This window comes from Pseudoliparis swirei, chromosome 9, assembly GCF_029220125.1.
Source record: "Pseudoliparis swirei isolate HS2019 ecotype Mariana Trench chromosome 9, NWPU_hadal_v1, whole genome shotgun sequence".
Taxonomy (NCBI): Eukaryota; Metazoa; Chordata; class Actinopteri; order Perciformes; family Liparidae; genus Pseudoliparis; species Pseudoliparis swirei.
In genome coordinates, this window is record NC_079396.1 from 9,077,164 (window position 1) to 9,096,114 (window position 18,951).

The 18,951-nt window shown below is 40.6% G+C and overlaps 4 protein-coding genes and 1 long non-coding RNA gene across 5 annotated transcripts in view; 3 read left to right on the top strand and 2 right to left on the bottom strand.

The window, feature by feature from the left end:
• The first annotated feature begins 1,319 nt into the window (after nucleotides 1-1,319).
• LOC130199716 (bactericidal permeability-increasing protein-like) lies at nucleotides 1,320-9,667 on the top strand. The gene is made up of 16 exons (XM_056423438.1): nucleotides 1,320-1,376; nucleotides 1,532-1,656; nucleotides 1,815-1,917; nucleotides 2,012-2,143; nucleotides 3,930-4,085; nucleotides 4,170-4,233; nucleotides 4,376-4,436; nucleotides 4,566-4,657; nucleotides 6,529-6,705; nucleotides 6,792-6,851; nucleotides 7,781-7,948; nucleotides 8,579-8,646; nucleotides 8,744-8,786; nucleotides 8,891-8,951; nucleotides 9,159-9,223; nucleotides 9,327-9,667. Exons 2-16 carry the CDS (start codon nucleotides 1,557-1,559, stop codon nucleotides 9,381-9,383), a joined length of 1,407 nt encoding a protein of 468 aa, XP_056279413.1. The 5' UTR covers nucleotides 1,320-1,376; nucleotides 1,532-1,556; the 3' UTR covers nucleotides 9,384-9,667.
• A 138-nt stretch (nucleotides 9,668-9,805) lies between these two features.
• On the bottom strand, nucleotides 9,806-14,512 carry LOC130199717 (PRELI domain containing protein 3B-like). The gene is made up of 6 exons (XM_056423439.1): nucleotides 14,393-14,512; nucleotides 13,217-13,385; nucleotides 12,756-12,845; nucleotides 12,269-12,339; nucleotides 12,016-12,118; nucleotides 9,806-11,911 (listed from the first exon to the last, which is right to left on the bottom strand). Exons 1-6 carry the CDS (start codon nucleotides 14,422-14,424, stop codon nucleotides 11,795-11,797), a joined length of 582 nt encoding a protein of 193 aa, XP_056279414.1. The 5' UTR covers nucleotides 14,425-14,512; the 3' UTR covers nucleotides 9,806-11,794.
• LOC130199718 (uncharacterized) lies at nucleotides 13,492-14,640 on the top strand. Its single transcript, XR_008832876.1, has 2 exons — nucleotides 13,492-14,224; nucleotides 14,448-14,640. It is a non-coding gene; the product is annotated as an uncharacterized LOC130199718 (long non-coding RNA).
• A 687-nt stretch (nucleotides 14,641-15,327) lies between these two features.
• atp5f1e (ATP synthase F1 subunit epsilon) lies at nucleotides 15,328-16,784 on the top strand. The gene is made up of 3 exons (XM_056423499.1): nucleotides 15,328-15,432; nucleotides 15,785-15,903; nucleotides 16,608-16,784. Coding segments are annotated over exons 1-3 (153 nt in total). The 5' UTR covers nucleotides 15,328-15,400; the 3' UTR covers nucleotides 16,610-16,784.
• The window catches only part of si:dkey-11f4.7 (piezo-type mechanosensitive ion channel component 2), a 32,467-nt gene continuing 30,122 nt past the window's right edge, over nucleotides 16,607-18,951 (bottom strand). The window contains exons 51-54 of the mRNA XM_056423791.1: nucleotides 18,653-18,769; nucleotides 18,287-18,366; nucleotides 17,914-18,121; nucleotides 16,607-17,815 (exon numbers count right to left, since the gene is read on the bottom strand). Of these exons, the coding sequence (XP_056279766.1) occupies nucleotides 17,560-17,815; nucleotides 17,914-18,121; nucleotides 18,287-18,366; nucleotides 18,653-18,769 (661 nt within the window). The 3' untranslated portion in view covers nucleotides 16,607-17,559. The remainder of the gene's footprint in view (nucleotides 17,816-17,913; nucleotides 18,122-18,286; nucleotides 18,367-18,652; nucleotides 18,770-18,951) is intronic.

Consider the following 18,951-nt stretch of genomic DNA (forward strand, 5'->3'; position numbering starts at 1 on the left):
CAGTTGTCAAAGATCCAGTGAAAATGTTTACAATGGGTCTTACTGTGTATACGTGTTTATATCTGGGGAATGAAATATGTGACATACAATGGAGTGAATATGTAATTATTGTTTTTTGAGCTGCTAGATATATATCATATAATCCCACTTCAGAGAAAATATCAATGCACCCATCATATCACATGGGGCTCTGTGGATTATAATGAACCGTAAAAAAATAACGTATGTGTAGTTGTTTAAACAATTTTATTTGAGTTTATTTTGACGTTTTCTTTTCCATCCTCTGCCTAGAGTCGTCTTTGTTGGCTCGTTTGTTTTGTTGGTGTTTGAAGTGTCATTCTGGATGAAGTGAATTCAAAGTGCAAGTGGGTCCTAACTGTGTTATATGAAAACATGTCTGTCTGATAGTATTCTCTTCCTATTGAACTTGTTAATTGTGACTTAATGGAACTAACCATGGTGTGTGAGACAAAGAGTATTTGTTGAATTAAGAGATAAATAAATCAAATATTTTATGGCTGGTGATTCTAATGATTCCTTGAAATGCAGCCAGGGAGGACTGAGAGGCCGTGATGATGGCATGCAGCTATACCTTTGCCTATATATCTAAATCATTATTGACAGGGGCCTCCAAAAACAAAGCAGACTGTGTGCAAACCGGCACTGTTGATTATCAACAATAAAACTGTAGCTTGATACCTCCATGTGACACGATTACCACTTCCTTTTTATGTCGGCGGCCGTGACGGGCCTTCATTTAGAAATGAGGACGTTGTTCACAGAAATGGTTTCTCTTCAAATGAATCTTCAACAACACTCATCTTGGCCTTTGTACTTCAAGTACATTTAATTCAACACTTGAGAGCTTAACCCTCCTGTTACCTTTCGGGTCAATTTGACCCCATTCAATGTTTAATGTCGGTGTTCCTTGGGGTCAATTTGACCCCAGGCTGTTTTTCACTGTGTCAAACATATAAGAAATATCAACTTTTTTAGATATTTAAAGGGCTATTTAGGTAGTCAACAAACAAACATAAAGTACCTCACACTTAAACTTGGAAAACAATATTAATTCTAATAATTTTCTGTAGGTTCTAATTGCTGGGGTGAAATTGACCCCGAGGGTAAAATATGTTAGTAAATGTAAAGGTAACAGGAGGGTTAAAACATTGACTTTGTTTTGGTTTTGACACAGTCTACACACACACACACACACACACACACGCACACACCTACATCTTTGGCACATGGTCAGATGTCAGTAGGTTTCACTTCTCACTGACGCCGGAAGCCAAAGCTGCTGATGAATCAGAGGCAGAGCAGCAGCTTGTTCAGGCGCTGCCGTTCAACTTGACAAAGACACTGCGCCATTTAAGGTATGTGCGACATAATATCACCACCACAGGTCTAATGAGAACAGCGTGTTTGATTTTAGAATGCGTTTTTAACATATTTACATGTGAAAGAAGAAATGTGTCCTTTACAGAGTTTCTTAGTTCTTTAACGCCCACGTATTTCTATCTGTAAGCAGTATTTGGTACTTGGGACTCAGGAAAATGCTCCCACTGGTGGTAGTCGTGCTCATGCTCATCTCCTTCTCCCGTGGAGAAAATCCTGCAGTACAAGTCATCTTGACAAATAAAGGACTTCAGTACAGTAAGTCGATGCCAGACGGTGTTTTTCACTCAGTTACCAAATAATTGCTTCTTGGGGTGGTGGATTGCTGTGCAGCCATATTCGTCTTAAAGAACCAGACAAAATGATCCATGAAACATGTTTCCTCTTAAAACACTGCGCATCACTCTTCATCCCAGCAAAGCATGTAGGTGCCGGATGGATTCAGGAGAAGTTGGATGGTGTCACTCTCCCTGACATCAGTGGTAAAATATTGGGCTGCATATACTACACATTCTCCGGGTAAGATTACATTTAATAATCTTCAATTATTTATTTCACTATACATGTTCGCAGATTCTCACCCCTTTCTCTACTCTCCCCGTGTGCGCTCCAGAGTCACCGTTACAAAGTGTAACTTCCCCGAGCCGTCGGTTGAGTTCTATCAGAACGCCACAGGGTTCAAGTCCTCCATCTCAGGCCTCAGTGTTGCAGTAACCGGCGTGTGGAAGACACACTGTGGCCTAATGTGAGTTTGACCCAGATCGCTCTCTCTCTCTTACATTTGAACTCCTGGGTCGTGAAGCCAGTAACTCCACAGCTTTTGGGCAAAAGGCAAACCTTCAGAGCGCCTTAGGTAATCTGATTATCCTCTTTACCACAGTAAAAGCTCATCATTTTAATGTTTAATTGACACACTACAGTTGGACATTTTTGAAAGAGAAATTGACTTAAAGCCTAAATGAGGAAGTGATATTTAAATTAAGATTCAGCCTTTGTGTTTTTAGTTCATGTGAGAACAACTAGAAAAGGAACTGTCTCCTCGAAGGCGTCACGTCTCCAGTGCCGTTTTGTTTCGGCTCCTGTACTCTTATGACACGTCGTCCTCACTCTTTAAATGAAACCGCTCATTATGTTGGCTTTTAAATCATGAAACCATACTTCATCTTTTTACTTAGAGTAGATTAAATCCAGAATGTGCCACACTATCCTGAATCAAATGGTGTCAGTTATCTTATAATATGTGATGTTAGTGTGGCGTATATATCTGACTTTAGGAGGAGAATGAGAGGAACAACACCATCTGGGAATTAGAATCGTAAGATATTGTTTTGAGACGTTATAAGGCACACTGATATGAGACATGAGATATGTTTTGTAAAAATGAACCAACGATTTTATTTAAGGAATACAAAATATGAACATTTACAGGGACAGGAAGGCAATATTAAGTGAAAATGATTGGGATCCAGGGGACAAAAAAATATATCTATATCTTACTAAACTCTAAAACTACATCCCAATCTTTAATATTCTAAAATGTCCTATCCAGCATAAACTCAATTGATGGGATTTAAGTTTAGGCTTATATCAACTAATATCAGAAAGAATCAAGACAAATAAACAAACCCATTGGTTTAACAATGTAAATAAAACCAAACGTCAAGGCAAAACCGCAGCAGGATGAACATACAAATTAAATGAAAAATGAACAAATGAATAACAGGCTCACCATGCTGCAGAATAATACCATTTAATGTTGTGACTGACCACCATGAGGTCTTAACGCTCACAAACAACACTCAAAGGCAGGCCAACCATGAAGTTCCTACAATTATTTCCAGTCAACATGACTGTTGGCATACTGACTGGTCACATTAAATAAATATCTCGAACACGAAAAACTGGAATTGGTTGGGGGAGGAGCCAGACTGGGTGTTCCCGACACTGCATTCCCCACCGCTTTAGCAACAGTGATCAGTGGCTTATTTCCTCCTAAAGGTCATGTGACGAGTAAACATGCATCTGAGAAACTGAGAAAGTTAGAGCTAACTGGGGAAATGAATAGGCCTTTTTTAAGATGGAGTTTATATAAAATCATATATTTAGAATGTGTCCATTCTGCACGACAGAGCTGTGCATATTCATTATAAGGATTTTAATGTGACTTTTAACTTTATTCTAACTCATATTTATTATTTGGTCACTAAAGCTTGAAATGTTAGCAAGTTGGTAAGCCAGCAATAGAAATGTTACCATTTAGATATGAACAAGAAAACAAAAGAACAAAACAATGCAGAAGAGAAACAGAACTGTATAAATGAAGATAACTTTGCTACCAGGTTTTATTCATCTAATATGTAATAACTTGGACAAGTCACTGAGGTTAGTCTGCTTAATTTGTGTGTATGTATGTTACACTCTCACTCGGACACACACACACACACACACACACACACACAGACACACAGGAGAGGCGTTGGATATGTGAATAAATGTTCACCAACACCACATGCACTGACTTTGTGTTTCAGAAATGACAGAGGATCATTCGACCTGGCGATATTTAATCTGGATGTGAGCTCTGTCGTGGAGTTGGGAAAAGATGCTGACGGGCATCTTTCTGTCGCCAGTGTCCACTGTGAAGCTCAGGTTGGAAATGTGGACATGCAATTTCGTGGTGGAGGCAGGTACGGTAAATGACCAGGGCAGGAAGAGGAAGAGAAGAAATACTGATGTCTGGATGTAAGCCCTGCGTTGTCATTTGTCAATAGTTGGATCTTCCAGCCCTTTGTGAAGTATTTCAAGGGGCATATCAAGGCTAAAATCGAGGCCACAGTGAGTGTATATCTTTGTACATGTATCATTAGAAGCTTTGTCTTTGCTGTATGATCGTCAGACGATGATCAGGTGAAACATGTTGTACAGACTTTTAGTGATGAGCATTGTAGGACATTTGCCTTGTTTCTATCCTCCCTAGATCTGCCCTAATGTGGAGGAGTCCATTATGAACTTGGAGCACCACCTACAGGCCATGAACGGTATTGCAGCATCCTGAAAATTAAGCAGTGTTCATGTTGATCCCAGTTACATCGTCCAAATGTAAATTCACAGTCAAGAATGTAAATCTGTGAATATATAATTGAATCTATAACTTCTACTCTTATCAGTTTCCTTTGATGTGGATGACAACTTTACTTTTGAACTCCCTCTCACCGGCGTACCCGTCATCAATGCTTCAAGTTTGAATCTAGGTCTTAAGGTAAGGATGTATGGAGGACTCAAAATGACTTAAGTATAAATAAATAAATAAATAAATAAATGCATGAATAAATACAAGAATAAATGAATAAATGCTTAAATAAATGTATAAATAAATAAATAAATGCTTAAATAAATGTATAAATAAATAAATAAATACAAGAATAAATGTATAAATACAGAAATAAATACAGCAATTAATATATATAAGTTATAACTCAACAGGACATCATTAAATAAATGTATTTCTACATTTCTGTATTTCTTCATTTATTTATATCTCTATTTATGTGTCCACACGTATTTCTTCATTTATTTATGTGTGACATTTACGTGTCCGTATATTCAAATGAGCTGGGCGGTCCGAACCTCGTTGTTGAACAGGATTGGTCAAGTCAGGGAGCAAGACAGAAGCAATCGATCCCTACACTTGGATCTGTAGACGAACAGCGTTTATTATGCATTCTTGTCTGTACATTCTAAATACTACTGTTGAGTCACGGAATGTAATTTAAGGATGTTTTCAGCCGAGAAGTTAGTTGTTTAAGCATCAAATCTGTGGTCGGTTTATCGAGATTCAGCCTAATAAGGATATACGACGGAGATTTGAGGTCCTGCTCGCGGGACCAGTGAGCTCCGGGCGCTCAGCGCGCTGTGTGGCCGCCGAGAGAAGCCTGATCTCGGCAGGACTTTTTGAAATGCTCCGCTGGCTCTGACGTCTCCGTAGCGGCTAAACATGAGATATAATTAGGTTTGGAGGATCTAAAGAGCACAACGAGTTTATTATTTACTAAAAGATAACGTTACGTCAATTTGACTGAGGGTTAAGATTCATAACTTCATATTGTAGCGACCCTGGGTCAGGAAAGCTACGAGACGTTGTATATGTATTATCGTTTATTCGTAGCCTACGCCAAACAACAGTGAACACCGCAACACATTCTACTCCACTGTAAATTATTTTACAGTGAATAATTTGAGTAAATTCATGCGCAAGAACAGTTGATGTGGTGACGTCACAAGACCAGAAAGACCGTCCTGCGTCCTCGAGAGTCTGGACTCCCAAAACCAGACTCCAAAGACCAGACTCCAAAAGAACACGAGTCTGTACTCAGTGTTCTTGGAATTGATAAACGGCTGAAGTCAAAAAGCTGTCGAGGCTAACTTCTGCTAACGGTGAGCTGAGCGAGTCAACTTCAGCGTCATGTGCCAGGCAGAAGTAGTAGAGCACAACACACCAGGTGCATCACACTCCTGTGACCAATCATGCTTTAGACAGAGGTTCGGACCGCCCCAGCTCATTTGAATATACGGACACGTAAATGTCACACATAAATAAATGAAGAAATACAGAAATGCAGAAATATATTTATTTAATGATGTCTTGTTGATTTATAACTTATATGTATTCATTCCTGTATTTATTTATTTATTTATACATTTATTTAAGCATTTATTTATTTATTTATTTATACATTTATTTATTTATTTATACATTTATTTAAGCATTTATTTATTCATTTATACATTTATTTAAGCATTTATTTATTTATTCTTGTATTTATTCATGCATTCATTTATTTATTTATTTATACTTAAGTCATTTTAAGTCCTCCATAAGGATGCACACAGTACACTCAACAATTTATTTTCATATTTTGGAGGACCTCTGACTTTTTGCCACACCATTTCAGGAAGATCTTTGAAAAAAAGTGTTGGTATAAACATCGAACTATCGGTATACCGTTTATGTCCAGGTTATGTCCGATGGCAATCATTTATTATTAGTTAGGGCCAAGGCTTGTGAAAAGAAACAATAACAACAAAGTGATCAATAGCTGTAGTTGATCATGTGTAACTCTTTATTCAAAGGGAGAGTTCTACAATATCAAAACCTATACAGAACCTCCGTTTAAGGCCCAGCCTTTCAGCGTGCCCGAGCAGCCGGACTACATGCTGTCAGTGGGCCTGTCTGAGTTCACTCTGAACTCCGCCTCCTACGTTCTCTACTCAGCTGGCCTGCTTCAGGCCCTCATCAACGACAGCATGGTAAGAGCGCCTGAAACACAATGGCAACTCTCTCTCTCTCTGCCCTAATATGTGTCTGTTAAAGAAATGCTGTGTCGTCGTCTCAGATACCTCCAGACCTCCATGTGCACCTGAACACCAGCTGGATGGGGCCTTACATTCCTCAGGTAAGGGTATCTGAATGAGGATTACATTTGGCGTCCCTGAAGTGTTAAGATCTGGAGTTTGTGTCTCGTTTTGTGTCTTGTTTTGAAGTCCTTGTGTCGTCTGTCTCCCTGTGATTGTCTGCCCTGGTCCTGATTGTTTCCTTCTGTGTGATTGCTGGCCCCGCCCTCATTGTGTCCACCTGTGTCTCGTTCCCCGTTGTCCAATCCTCTCACCTTGCCTGTGTATGTAAACCCTGTTTGTCTCATTCCCAGTGTGGCTTTGTACTGTTTGGTCTGTGTTTTGTTGCGCCTGTCTGGTCTGTGGAATTAAATAATAGTTTGTGCAGTAATGTCGGCATTTGGGTCCTCTCTCGCTGCGACAACCGTGACACCCCATGACATGCAGAGGTGTATTTATGTGTTTATATGTACTTACTGTGTGAGTGGCTTCATGACAGCATGCACCAAGTCTTACAGATCCGAAGACAACGGCTAGCAAACTATGCACGTGGGAAACGTTGCTGTAATGCCAAAGCCACCAAGGACAATCAACACTATTATATTTTATTCCTGAAAATAAAAACATATTTACATACAATACTTGTGAACCCTGTTCAACTATGGATTTCATCTCAGTCACTAATTCACACATTTTTGTCACTAGAGAGGATTTAAACAAGTGCTGTTATTTTTCACATATCACACTTTTATTCCTCTTTATCTCGATGAGTTACTGATTACTAACTGACATGTTAATTAGTCTATTTCGCAACGTTTGGAACACATTTGCTGATATAAAGGACTTGAAACTACTTCCTGACAAACAGGAGTGCGTTATCTTCAGTCTGGAGCGTGTCTTGTATCTCTCTCTGCTGGAATCTTTGCAAAGTTGAATATCAACCGTCTCATAAGCGTTTATTCTTTACTTATTTTATTCTCTCTCGCTGCAGCTTCCCAAGATGTTTCCCGGACTTCTGATGTATCTGCAGATTTATGCCAGAGAAGTTCCAATGTTTTCCTTCCAGCCCGGTGTTGTTAAGCTGGGTTTTCAGGGCGCTGTTAAGGCCTTCGCCATCCAACCAAATGGTACCGGGACCCCGCTGTTCAAACTCAATGCTGTGAGTACTTCCTCTTTAGGTCAACAATGCTTGAAAGTAGTTCCATAGTGGATATGAACTATCAGTACATTCAGATCAATTCAAACTAGTGCAAAGAGGATTATTCAGGAACAAATTGAGAACTATTTTAATTATGTATTAATAATACATACAAATCAAATAACAATACTACAAATCAAAAGTTCTCAAATTAGTTTGTTCCTAAACATTGAATGACTAACAAGGAAAACCCACTGATTCAAGATAAATAATCATTGCGTGTCAGTGTTGCCAGGTCCGCGGTTTTCCCGCGGAATTGGGCTACTTTTGAAGTGTTGCCGCGGGTTGAATTTTTTGTCCGCTGGTTCGGGTAGACCTATTTTGCATGCAAATTACATGAATATCTTTCAATAAAAATCCATATTTTAAATGAAATAATTTATTTATACCCAAATCCTACCAAACTGACTCCAGATCAGCACGGACACACATGGACATGGGACACGCCCACATACACACACTTTAAAAGCAGTGTATATGGTTTGGCACGGGCATATTTTGAGTTCTGATATTGGGCTGGTTTTAGTGGCCATTGGGCTGGTTTTGTCACACAGACCTGGCAACCCTGGGTGTAATTCAAACCTCTTTCAGGACTCCAAACTCAGCGGTAAAGTGTGGCTTGCTGGAGGCAGACTGAAGGGCTCCGTGACACTGGAGAAGTGAGCGCCGCCATGTTTTAAAACATGAGTTCACAAACTCAAACTAACAGTATGGGCCTGATGACATGTCTTACTTTCATTTCTTACTTTCAAACAGCTTTACACTGACGCTGGCGGACAGTGAAGTGGGACCCTTTGAGGTACATGATGCATAACGGCCCGACTCCGACACTATATGTTAGTCACAGGAAGCCTAATGCGTGTATACAAACTACAGATACGACTCACACGCTGCTCTTTGCAGACCGATTCATTGGAACACTTAATGAAGGCAGGATTGAAGATAGCCGTGGGAAAGCTGAACGGTGAGTCTGTTTCTGTGTTCCCAGCAGCCATTTTCACATGTCATTGCAGGGTAAAACACACAGGCGCAATAAGCAGCCATTAATAACATGAATAAGAGCAACGCAGAGGGACACGATGCATGTTGTCCCTCTGAATATGCCGATACGATCCAACAAGCTGAACAGTGTTGACTCTATTGTCCTTGACTTTGAACTTTTCTGTTTCAGTGGAACTGGGCGAAGGTGTTGTTTTACCCAGAATGCTGGTCAACACAGTCCTGGGGGTGGAAGAGGTCAGTGTTAGTGAACGATTACTTGTGAATGTTGGGCTTTTAGATGATATTTAAATTAAGAGGAGAACTTGTTGGGCTGACTTGTGTCTTTATTTTTTAACAGGGATTCATAGCCATCTCTTCAGATGCTCAGGTGGTGACAGACAGAGGCTTCAACTGACAAACAACGTGACGCATGGGACAGGGACGCTCTTCATCTCAGCTCAATTGCTTCAAACTTTCAGCCTGTGAACAACTGGATGGGTCTGACACAAGTGTGTTTACTGGGGGAAGCTCCAGCTCCCGTCTGGATTCTGGACTGTAAATGAATAACAAACCTTGGTGCAGTACATCATCTCAATATACACATCTACAGGATTCATGTCAAATTAACAGTTAACAGCTGCAGTTCTTAATGAATTCACAATTTGTTTTAAACAATGTATTAAAATATTTTTAAAGTGCTTTCTGAGTGTTGTTCATATTGTAGATTGCTGGTTTTGGACTGTATGCCATATGCCACTGTTATAACGCATACATTTAAACTATTTATTCTAAAAGAAAATGCAAATAGAGGGAGACAACATTGACAGTATGCATGAGGACCTCGTTTCATTTTAACTTTAATACAAATTCTGAACCCCATTGATATGAATCTTGATTTATTTGCAGTTAACATTTATTGGCATTATATAAACTTGATTCATTTCTCACATTCCCCAGTAGACTCAATGGCTGTCAGGAACCAATAACATGCATATTTTGCATAACGTCCGAGGCAACAATAAAGAAATCCTTCAGACGAATAACAATTGAATTCATATCTTTGTTCACTGAAGGTTCATTAAGGGGGTCCACATACATTTTGGTTTAGGTAAATAAACCTCAAGAGTTCACACATTTAAAAAGAAAAAAGGACCACCACCATGAAACAATGCCATCTTGTATTTTGAAACATTTCAGTGTGCGCTCTTTAGATTCTCCTTCATGTTCACATTCTTGGAATGTAACACTGCCACGATATAAATATAAGCTTATGTACAGCCACTGTTCTTAAAATGTTCACAGAATAAACACATCACACTCCAGTCAAGCAATGAGACACTGAGGTAATCAGCTGGCTGACGGGTCAGCTTAGACAGCTGACCGGACTTCAAACTGCTCGATCCGATGAGGCGCTAGATCATTATGAACACATTTAAAAAGAAACTCTGCTGAACTGGAAGCTGGCGTGGGGGCTGGAGCAGGATGCCAACTGTGGCGCATCTATGAATACTTGTGATGCCAAGTTTAATTAACAGACATCTTCAGGTAGCTTCCATTGTTCCTAAAACCTCTGAAACAAACTTAAATATGTCCTAATTAAAATTCCAAAAAGAGAAGAGCAGAAAAGGGGAAAACAAGAGTTCTCAATGAAGGGAGCAAACGGGGAAACGGAACTGAAGTCAACCTGAGAGTCTGATGTGGGATAAAGACGGTAAATATATTATACAATTAACACAGCCTTTGTTAATGTTCAGATACAAAAATACTTTAAATACCACCATCTATAGACATTAAGAAAATGAACAGCGGGTTTGTTCATGATCATAAATAAAAAAGTGTCCGGGGTAGTAAATCAGCACAATGACATTAATGTTGACATTTTTGGTTTTGAACTCTTGAACACGACTCTGCGGAGCTCCTCCCACAACACTGCTGAACACTCACAACACATTCTCACAGCCTCATTTTGCACTTTGAGGACTTCCTACCGATTTAAGTGCATTTCAGTTCACATGCTGAAAATAAATTAGACATTCAGAAGACACATTCTTAATCTGTAACACAACACAACAGTGGACGAGAAAGTACCAACAAAAGGCAAGAAAGACTCCAAGAAAAAAAAGTATATAGTATGACCAGAATGAAGAATTGGTGCGAAAGACCGCAGACTCATCTGGATTTTCCGCTGGCTCATTAGCCGACCTCACATGACCGGGGAGAATAAAAAAGCCCGGAGGTTTGACATCACAAGAAATGATCGCTGCAGCAGTGCTCGATCTTAATACGGACCGTTTGCATTTGTGGCTTTTGCATTTGTGGCTTTTTGCTTTGAGATAATTTGGTCAGTTCTGCTGTACAAAGCAAGGTCGGCCGATTCAGGAAAAGTGACTTCATTTCAGCCGTTAACAGTACTCGACTTGCTGAGAAGATTTGGAAACAAGAAAGACGAGAACATTGGAGGGATGAAAGGGTCAAAATGAAGGGGGTGAGGAGACAGACAGGAAGAACATGTATGAAATGTGGAGGCACTATGTGAATTTAAAAAAGAAAGAGCTTTGACATCACAAGACTAAGTCCTGTGATCTTCAAGTGAAGTCCAATTCAACCCCATTTTTTTTAACCGTCATCAGCTCAACACTCCCCATCATTGCCTTCAGTGGCGAGTATCAAAGTTGTCTGGGCCGACTTCTGAGGCGGGACAAATGCATTGGCCAATGAATGGGTTATCAGTGAGGTTACTAGGCTGTGCTGGCTGATTAGGTGAGGGGAAATGTCTGAGAGATCCATCGGTTCATGATGGTGGCGAGAGCAGTGGCACGGCCAAGATCATTTATCTGCGACTGCTGCCGCCATCGGAACACGTAAAGTTCCACGAGCGGTCGCCGCCAAGTCCTCGATTTCTGTGTTTAATCGTCTGATGACCCACTCCATTGCCTCCCGACCCTGAGACAGAGAGAGGGAGAGGATTAAGAAACTTAACGCGCAGAAACAGGCACATTGCTAGAAAGAGAGATGGATGAGTTGAGGACTTAAAAGGGCAGCTTCACCTTGCCGGCGTTCGTAGAGATGGTCTTGGCCATGAGACCCTCGAGGTAGCTACTCAGACTGATGCCTTTCACAGTGATCAGAGCCTCCTGTGTCAGCACCGTCCTGAAAACACAATTACACAAATGAAAAAGGTCCTAAAACAGTCAAAAGAAAGTTAAATCTCTTATAATCTTAAAAAAAATAAAATAAACATCTCATAAAAAAAGACAGAACTAGAAATAATAACATGAAATAAATATGAAAGTCCTTTACTTTTCAGGATCCTGCGGATGTGGCTTGTACGTCAACTTCTCGTCCACAGACACCAGGTTAGTGAAGGAGATCTGCACGAACCAAACAAATTCAAAGTTAGTCCCACTTACAATATTTACATCGTCTACAGGCTGTTCAGTACATTTGGCCCCAGACAGCGATCCTCTTGCTCCACAAGATCATCGTCCTGGTGAACATGTCATAGCAGGAAAAACACAGGTGCAACTAATAACATTAACGATTAACGTTAACATTCAGTGGACATTCTAAGAAACAAAATCAATTGAATTTGTTGAAGTCCCATTAGAAACAATGCCGCAAGTGCACAGATAATGAAGTGTTAACCAAAACAACCTCCTGGAAGCAATGAAATGATAAAGAGGAGTCCATGCATTCGTTTTCTGTCCCACTGGCCCTCACGCTGCGTCACTGTTCAGTGGTTCTTACAGAAAGTGTAATAATTAACAATGATGACAGGACTACTTACATTTGTAGATTTCAGCTCAAAGCTCTTCTCTCTGGGGTCCACAACTGAACGTTCCTGAATATAAGTGCATGTTCTCGTTACCCCGATGAGCTGCAGAAAAAGATTAAAACATCTTTACATTTGGCGGTTCAGGATGAGTCAGGCTGAAAACTTTTACAAACTATTAGGATTTGAGGATTCTATAAATAATGATGTTGAGCCCTTACGGTCTCAATGTCTCGCATCATTATAATGTATTCTATTGTCATGTATTTTAACAATCAAGTTGTGTTATTAATTTCTTTAGCTTGAAACAGGTCCAGCATTCAAATATGGGCAGACGATACATACAGCTGGCAGACTGAGAAGGTCAAACCATAAACACAGCTGTGATTATATTATGTTCTTAAGATATGGCCCGGTGAAGTTAATCTTTAACAAGTCTCAAGCAGCTCAAGAGTTTCTCTCCTCATCTAACTTACAGACTTGGCTATGGCGGGAAGGCCCCACTCGGTGCTGAGCAGCCTGTTGCTGTGTAACCGGCCCTCTGTGTCCACGCTTCTGTCCAGGACATCCACACCAAACACACCAGGGTTCATGGGGTTGGGGTACTTCTGCATTGCCGCCTTGGTCACCGTCTCCCATGGATGGCTGTCAAAACCAATATTAACATTTAGCAAGTTCATAAAGGTAACTTTAACACTTTGAAAAAGGACTGCAGGTTGTCAATGTTAGCCAACTATTACATTATAATACATGCACACAGACACCAATAACACAAAATGCATTGTTTTGGGTGACATCGCAAGAATCCACATCATAAATGTGACCGAATATGATAGAAATTAAGAACGTTAAATCTGTCCATGTTCACCACTTAACACTTGTGGGTTGGGCAAACGCTGACAAACAAATAACTTTAAAGTTCGTTCCTTACGCACATGTTTCAAGGGAGAAAATGTGAAACGGTATCTTCTAAATAAATCCTCGTCATGTAGTCAATATTAAAGATAGGCGAGGAATCAAAATGGAGGAATTCCTTGGATATGCATAGTGTGACAGGAGGATGAGGAACGCCCCGTGCACCCAGCGCCGTGGACTGAGCGAGACACGTATGGAAACGGTACGAGAGCCGACCGCTGTTCCCCGCTCACACACAAGTCGCGGGGTCTCGTTTGACAGAGATGGACCGTTATGCAACCACAATGATCCCGGTTCAGCGGCATATGTTGTCCCCCGTTAAGACGCCGCGATCACCCCCTTTAAAACACCATCAGCTAACGTGTGGCGGAAAACATTTGGTTGCGCTCAGACATGTGAAAGGTCACAGACGAGCTTACTTCACGGCATCTGATCTGATAACTAACTTAGCTTTAAAGCTAACAGCCGAAAGCTAACGTTGACTAAAGCGGCTCAAACACAGAGAGATATTTAGTGATGTGTCGTAACAACTTAAATGATATTCAACAACGGACATGAATGATAAACAGGTGAGTAAGATAACCTGAAGTTGCAGTTAATCGTAACTCACGTAACCTTTGACGCTAACTTACGTGCACCCTTAGCAGCTAAGGAGGCTAGTGACGTCCAAGGGAACCCGCAAACACGCCTCACTCAACAGATACAAAAGGCTTCATCACAGACAACGAACTACTCACTTGAAAATGTGCTCTGAAGTCCAAATCTTCATTTTGCGAGGCTGTTGTCCGTCAGGGCTCGGGCGCCAGTGCCGCGGTGACAGCGTGACCGCGGGGAGGAAGGAAGGAGTCGAAGGAGACGACCTTAAAAGGACGACATTCCCCCTGGTGGCAGAGACAGGCGCTGCACCCTGGCGTCCAGAACAATCCTTGTGTTATATGTTTTGTGTATATATACACATATATAAATATTTTTGTTATACAGTAAAGCTATGTATTGTTATGTTTCTTTTTTTAATTTAATTTAATATCTAAGGATCCTTTACGTTACTAAAGCACACGTATTTACTTAATACTCAAATTGTTTTTTACAGGTAAAGAAATGTAATATTCCCCAACAAATCCTGCATGAAAAAAAATCCTACTTTATAAACTTTTTAATCATTTTATATTTATCTGAGTATTTCATCATCTGATCTTGTAACTCCAAATCACACAACTTGCAATGTCTTAATCCAACATTTTACAAAAAACCGGCACATCCTATTTATAGATACATTCTTACTATAATAGAAACTCAAAATGTTTGCATTATTATTTCTTAAGCTAATAAAAGTAATTCCAAGTCTACAATAAGAGGTCCTGAAAAAAGATGCAGGACCCCAAGTGATTTAGCAACATCTTGCAACAAACCAACAGAACATTATTGTCATCAATACAATAATATCATACATTTAGTACGCTATTTTTTACACTTGTCATATAATTAATTTAATCTTATTGTACAGCTAATTCTATTTTATGACAATAAATGTAATGTGTAAAGGTAATTTACAGATTAATTACTGGCACAACATAATCTAAAAGAAAGGGTGGTTGAGGAGTTCTCTGGAGGCGGGACAAGTGATCGTCAAAGCTGTCAATCATGACCAAACACGGTTCTTATTGGGCGGGGAAAAGACCAGCGTATCTCAAATGTCGTCATCACGCACATATCCGACCTGTCCTTGAAGCCATAACACGAACAAGATGGTTGCATACTGGAGACAGGCAGGCCTCAGGTACAAATATTAATATATTCTATATGTAAACAGCTCGCTTTGTGCACAGTGTTTACCACGTTACTGTAAATTATCATTTCTTCGTTTAACTGAATACTTTCGTGAAATCTGCGTTGTTCTGTCTAGTAAATGCTCAGAGGGCGACATGAGATGGCCCAGCTTTAGTTCACTGTTAGCGTCACTCGTGCGTTGAGACTGCGGCGCTAACGTTAGAAGATAAGCTTCCAGGACGGGACTCTTTCTGATAATGCGCGGGCTACATTAATATGGGTCATTAGGGACACGTGTGTGTTTTAACTGTCAGTATCGCGGGTCCTTTAGCACGCGGCTAACGAGTGCTTTCTCCCTGCAGCTACATCCGCTTCTCCTCTATCTGCGCGAGCGCGGTGCGCGGGGCGTTGAAGCCGAAGTTCCAAGCCGTCGCTTTGAAGGCCGCGGATGCCAACTTGAAGGTCTTCAAACCCAAAAAATGTAAGTTGTTAAAATCTTATCGGTTAGCAGCAGTAGAGAGGAACTCTGATCCTATCGGCACATAAACTCACCGTGGGCCGCGGTGTGTGACGAGGATAAACTGCTGTGACATTGAGTCTTCAAGTGAAAGACGTGCAGCCTAATTTTATGAAATACATCTGCTGAATTTATATACAGGATTATCAGTGACCTTTCAGGGTCATTATAAAACTGCATCATTTAGACGTTCCTTTTATCAAGGTGATCATTTCTAATGAATCCATATACTATTGAGGAGCTACATATCTAACGATACATTTGCTTTTCAAGATGACGTGCCTGGATACGTGCATGAAATGTCTTTTTGAATGAAAAATCGTAATCTCTAAAGTAACAAATAATTAGACAAATTGATGTCTGTGTTGAATGACCCTTTGGACCCTCAGCAGTCTTTTGGTACATGTCTACCAAGACAACATTGTTCAAATCGAATTAAAATGACTCTATACTTTAACTATTTATACCTTTTCTCTTTTTTTTTTTTTTTAAAGTAATGTTTTTTTTCCTCAAATTTCATTTTAGAAGTTGAGTTTACTGTTTAAGTAGACACACCCTAAATCTGCACTCTTATACGAATGGTTCTCAATTTCTGTTTGGGGAGCCAAATCATTTTCACAATAAGATTGTTAGTAATGTTTCTATCCTTTTTTCTATTTTCCCTCCAGGATTTGAAGCTGTGATGTATAGTTGTAACTTGAGTTGTGAGGTCCTTTCATTGTCCTGTCCTGCACACCGAGGACAAGACCAAAACAAAGATGGATGACATCAAGATGACCTGAATGAAGTTATTGTACTTTCATTTGTAATTTAAAATTGTATTAAAGATGGCTGTTGAAAATGAATTTTGTGTCCTTGGATTCTTGTCTTCTGGTGAACCTAGTAGTATTTAAAGCACTGCAGAATGAGACACTAATACATTCGTCTGTAACAATTTTTATTTTGGTATAAATAAATTGGTACAGTAGTATACATGTCATGTACAGAAACCTGGTATTTACAGATGTACGTGTGCTGATCCACGAGTATTTAAATGGGTTGTTGAACTTTCATTGATGCTTTCAGAGGTCAGGGTGTTGTGTTCTGTAAAGATCTGAATCCAAAATCATTAGAAATGCATGCATTGCCCAGAGGACTGGAAAACAAGTACTCTACAGCAAATAACAAGTGGCAGGCACTTAATAAATGCAGTTCTTGTTTAGTCCCTTCTAAATTACTTTGATAGGTCATTGTTTGTATTGTAAGATGCAGATGGAACATTCATTTAATCAATGTCCGTAAACAAACTAACATGTCTGAGTAGTGAATCTCGGATTAATAAACTAAAACTACAAGCAAACCAGGGAAATTGTTTTTGTTATGAATACTTATAGTTTGAGAAACAGTTTGCTCTATTGTTATATGCACACTGATCTCTGCTTTCAGCACTTCAACAGGGGTCTGAATTTAAACTGGATAGTAAATCACAAGTTCCCCCTGCTGCTCCATTTGCAACAAATTACATTTTAATTGCACTCATGTTGAAACATCAATTTTGAGTGAAGAGTTTCGTGTGAACACATCCACAGGTGGCGTTTCACCCTCCATGTCCCGTACTAACGGACGGTACTCCACCAAACCCTAGCTGTCCTTCTTTTCCCTGGTCATCTTGACCATTGTCTCTGGCGATCGGTAGAGGAAGATGAGTTTCTCAAAGAGCGTCTCCTCCAGCTCCATCTCTCCCGTCTCGCGGACCACAAAGATGTCCGTGCAGAGCTTCAGGACCCGGTCCACACACGGGAGCTCCTCAAACATGATGGACCTGGAGATCCCGTTGAAGAACTCCCTGACGAACTTTCCGACGACCAGCACCACCGACATGTACAGGCCTACGATGCTGTGGTGGAGAGGAGCAGAGAGAGAGGCCATGTTTGAATAAGTCGACGGGAGAGTTTCACCGTCATCGTGCTAATGAGAGGTCTTGTTACTACCTACCCGTGACCAGCCAGAAAGCCCAGGCTGGAGGGGCTGACTTTGTCATTTAACACCACCATCTCGATGCTTTGACACTTGTGTTTGGAAAAGGCGGGAACAGGGGAGCACTCCTCCACCACCCACCACTGGTCTGGCCCTTCGGTGACCTGTTGGAGTGACATGGGCCTGAAGAAAGCCAGGTCCTGGAGGTCTGGCCGGTCCGAGTGCGCTGAGGGAAGACGTGCTGGGGTTAAAACTAACGAGAGAGCATTTTAAACAAGAGATCGATGGATCATGCCCTGGTATTTCTCCAAGATGGATCCCTTTGAATAGTATCAGTACAATGCAGCTATAATTCACAAAGGCAGTGAAGAAACAATAAACTGTAACTAACCTACTGTCATCCTGGTTGCCATTTTGGACTCTGGTCCTTTGGGACCCTTGAGGAACTTTGGTAGCAGAGAATCAATGATCCTACAGGACAGAATAAGAGGAAGAGAATATATAGGTGGTGTTGCAATGAGACTGTCTGGGTTGAAATAGTTAATGACAGAATAATATTACAGCTCTTATAGTGTCATGTTTGCTGAGGTATTGTTTTGAGCTTACTTCATTCTAGCCATTACGAGCAGGTTTAATCTCTAGCCAGAGAGCAAACTGCATTTCAACCACAGAAGAAGAGAAGCAGTAATAGCACAACCAAGTAAAAACCAGCTGGTTGTGTGTGTGTGTGTGTGTGTGTGTGTTCACTGCCACTCACAAAGGTTTGCTGCTGTTGCCGTTCAGCATGTTGACGAGCCCTTCCCTCAAGGCCTTGTCCTCATACTTCACAGTGTGTTCGCCCACCGTCTCTGGCACCATGGATATGGCCGGATCCCTGAGAAGTGACGGAGAGGATCGTTACGCAGCACAGGGACCAACGTGCGTTCAGCGCGACGTCCATCCGATACAAAATCCAGCCAAACGATAACAACAATGAAGTTCCCTCACAGTTTAACGAAGAGATCTGCATGAAGAATTTAACTTTTTTAGTCAACTTAAACTCGAAACGTTTCTGAA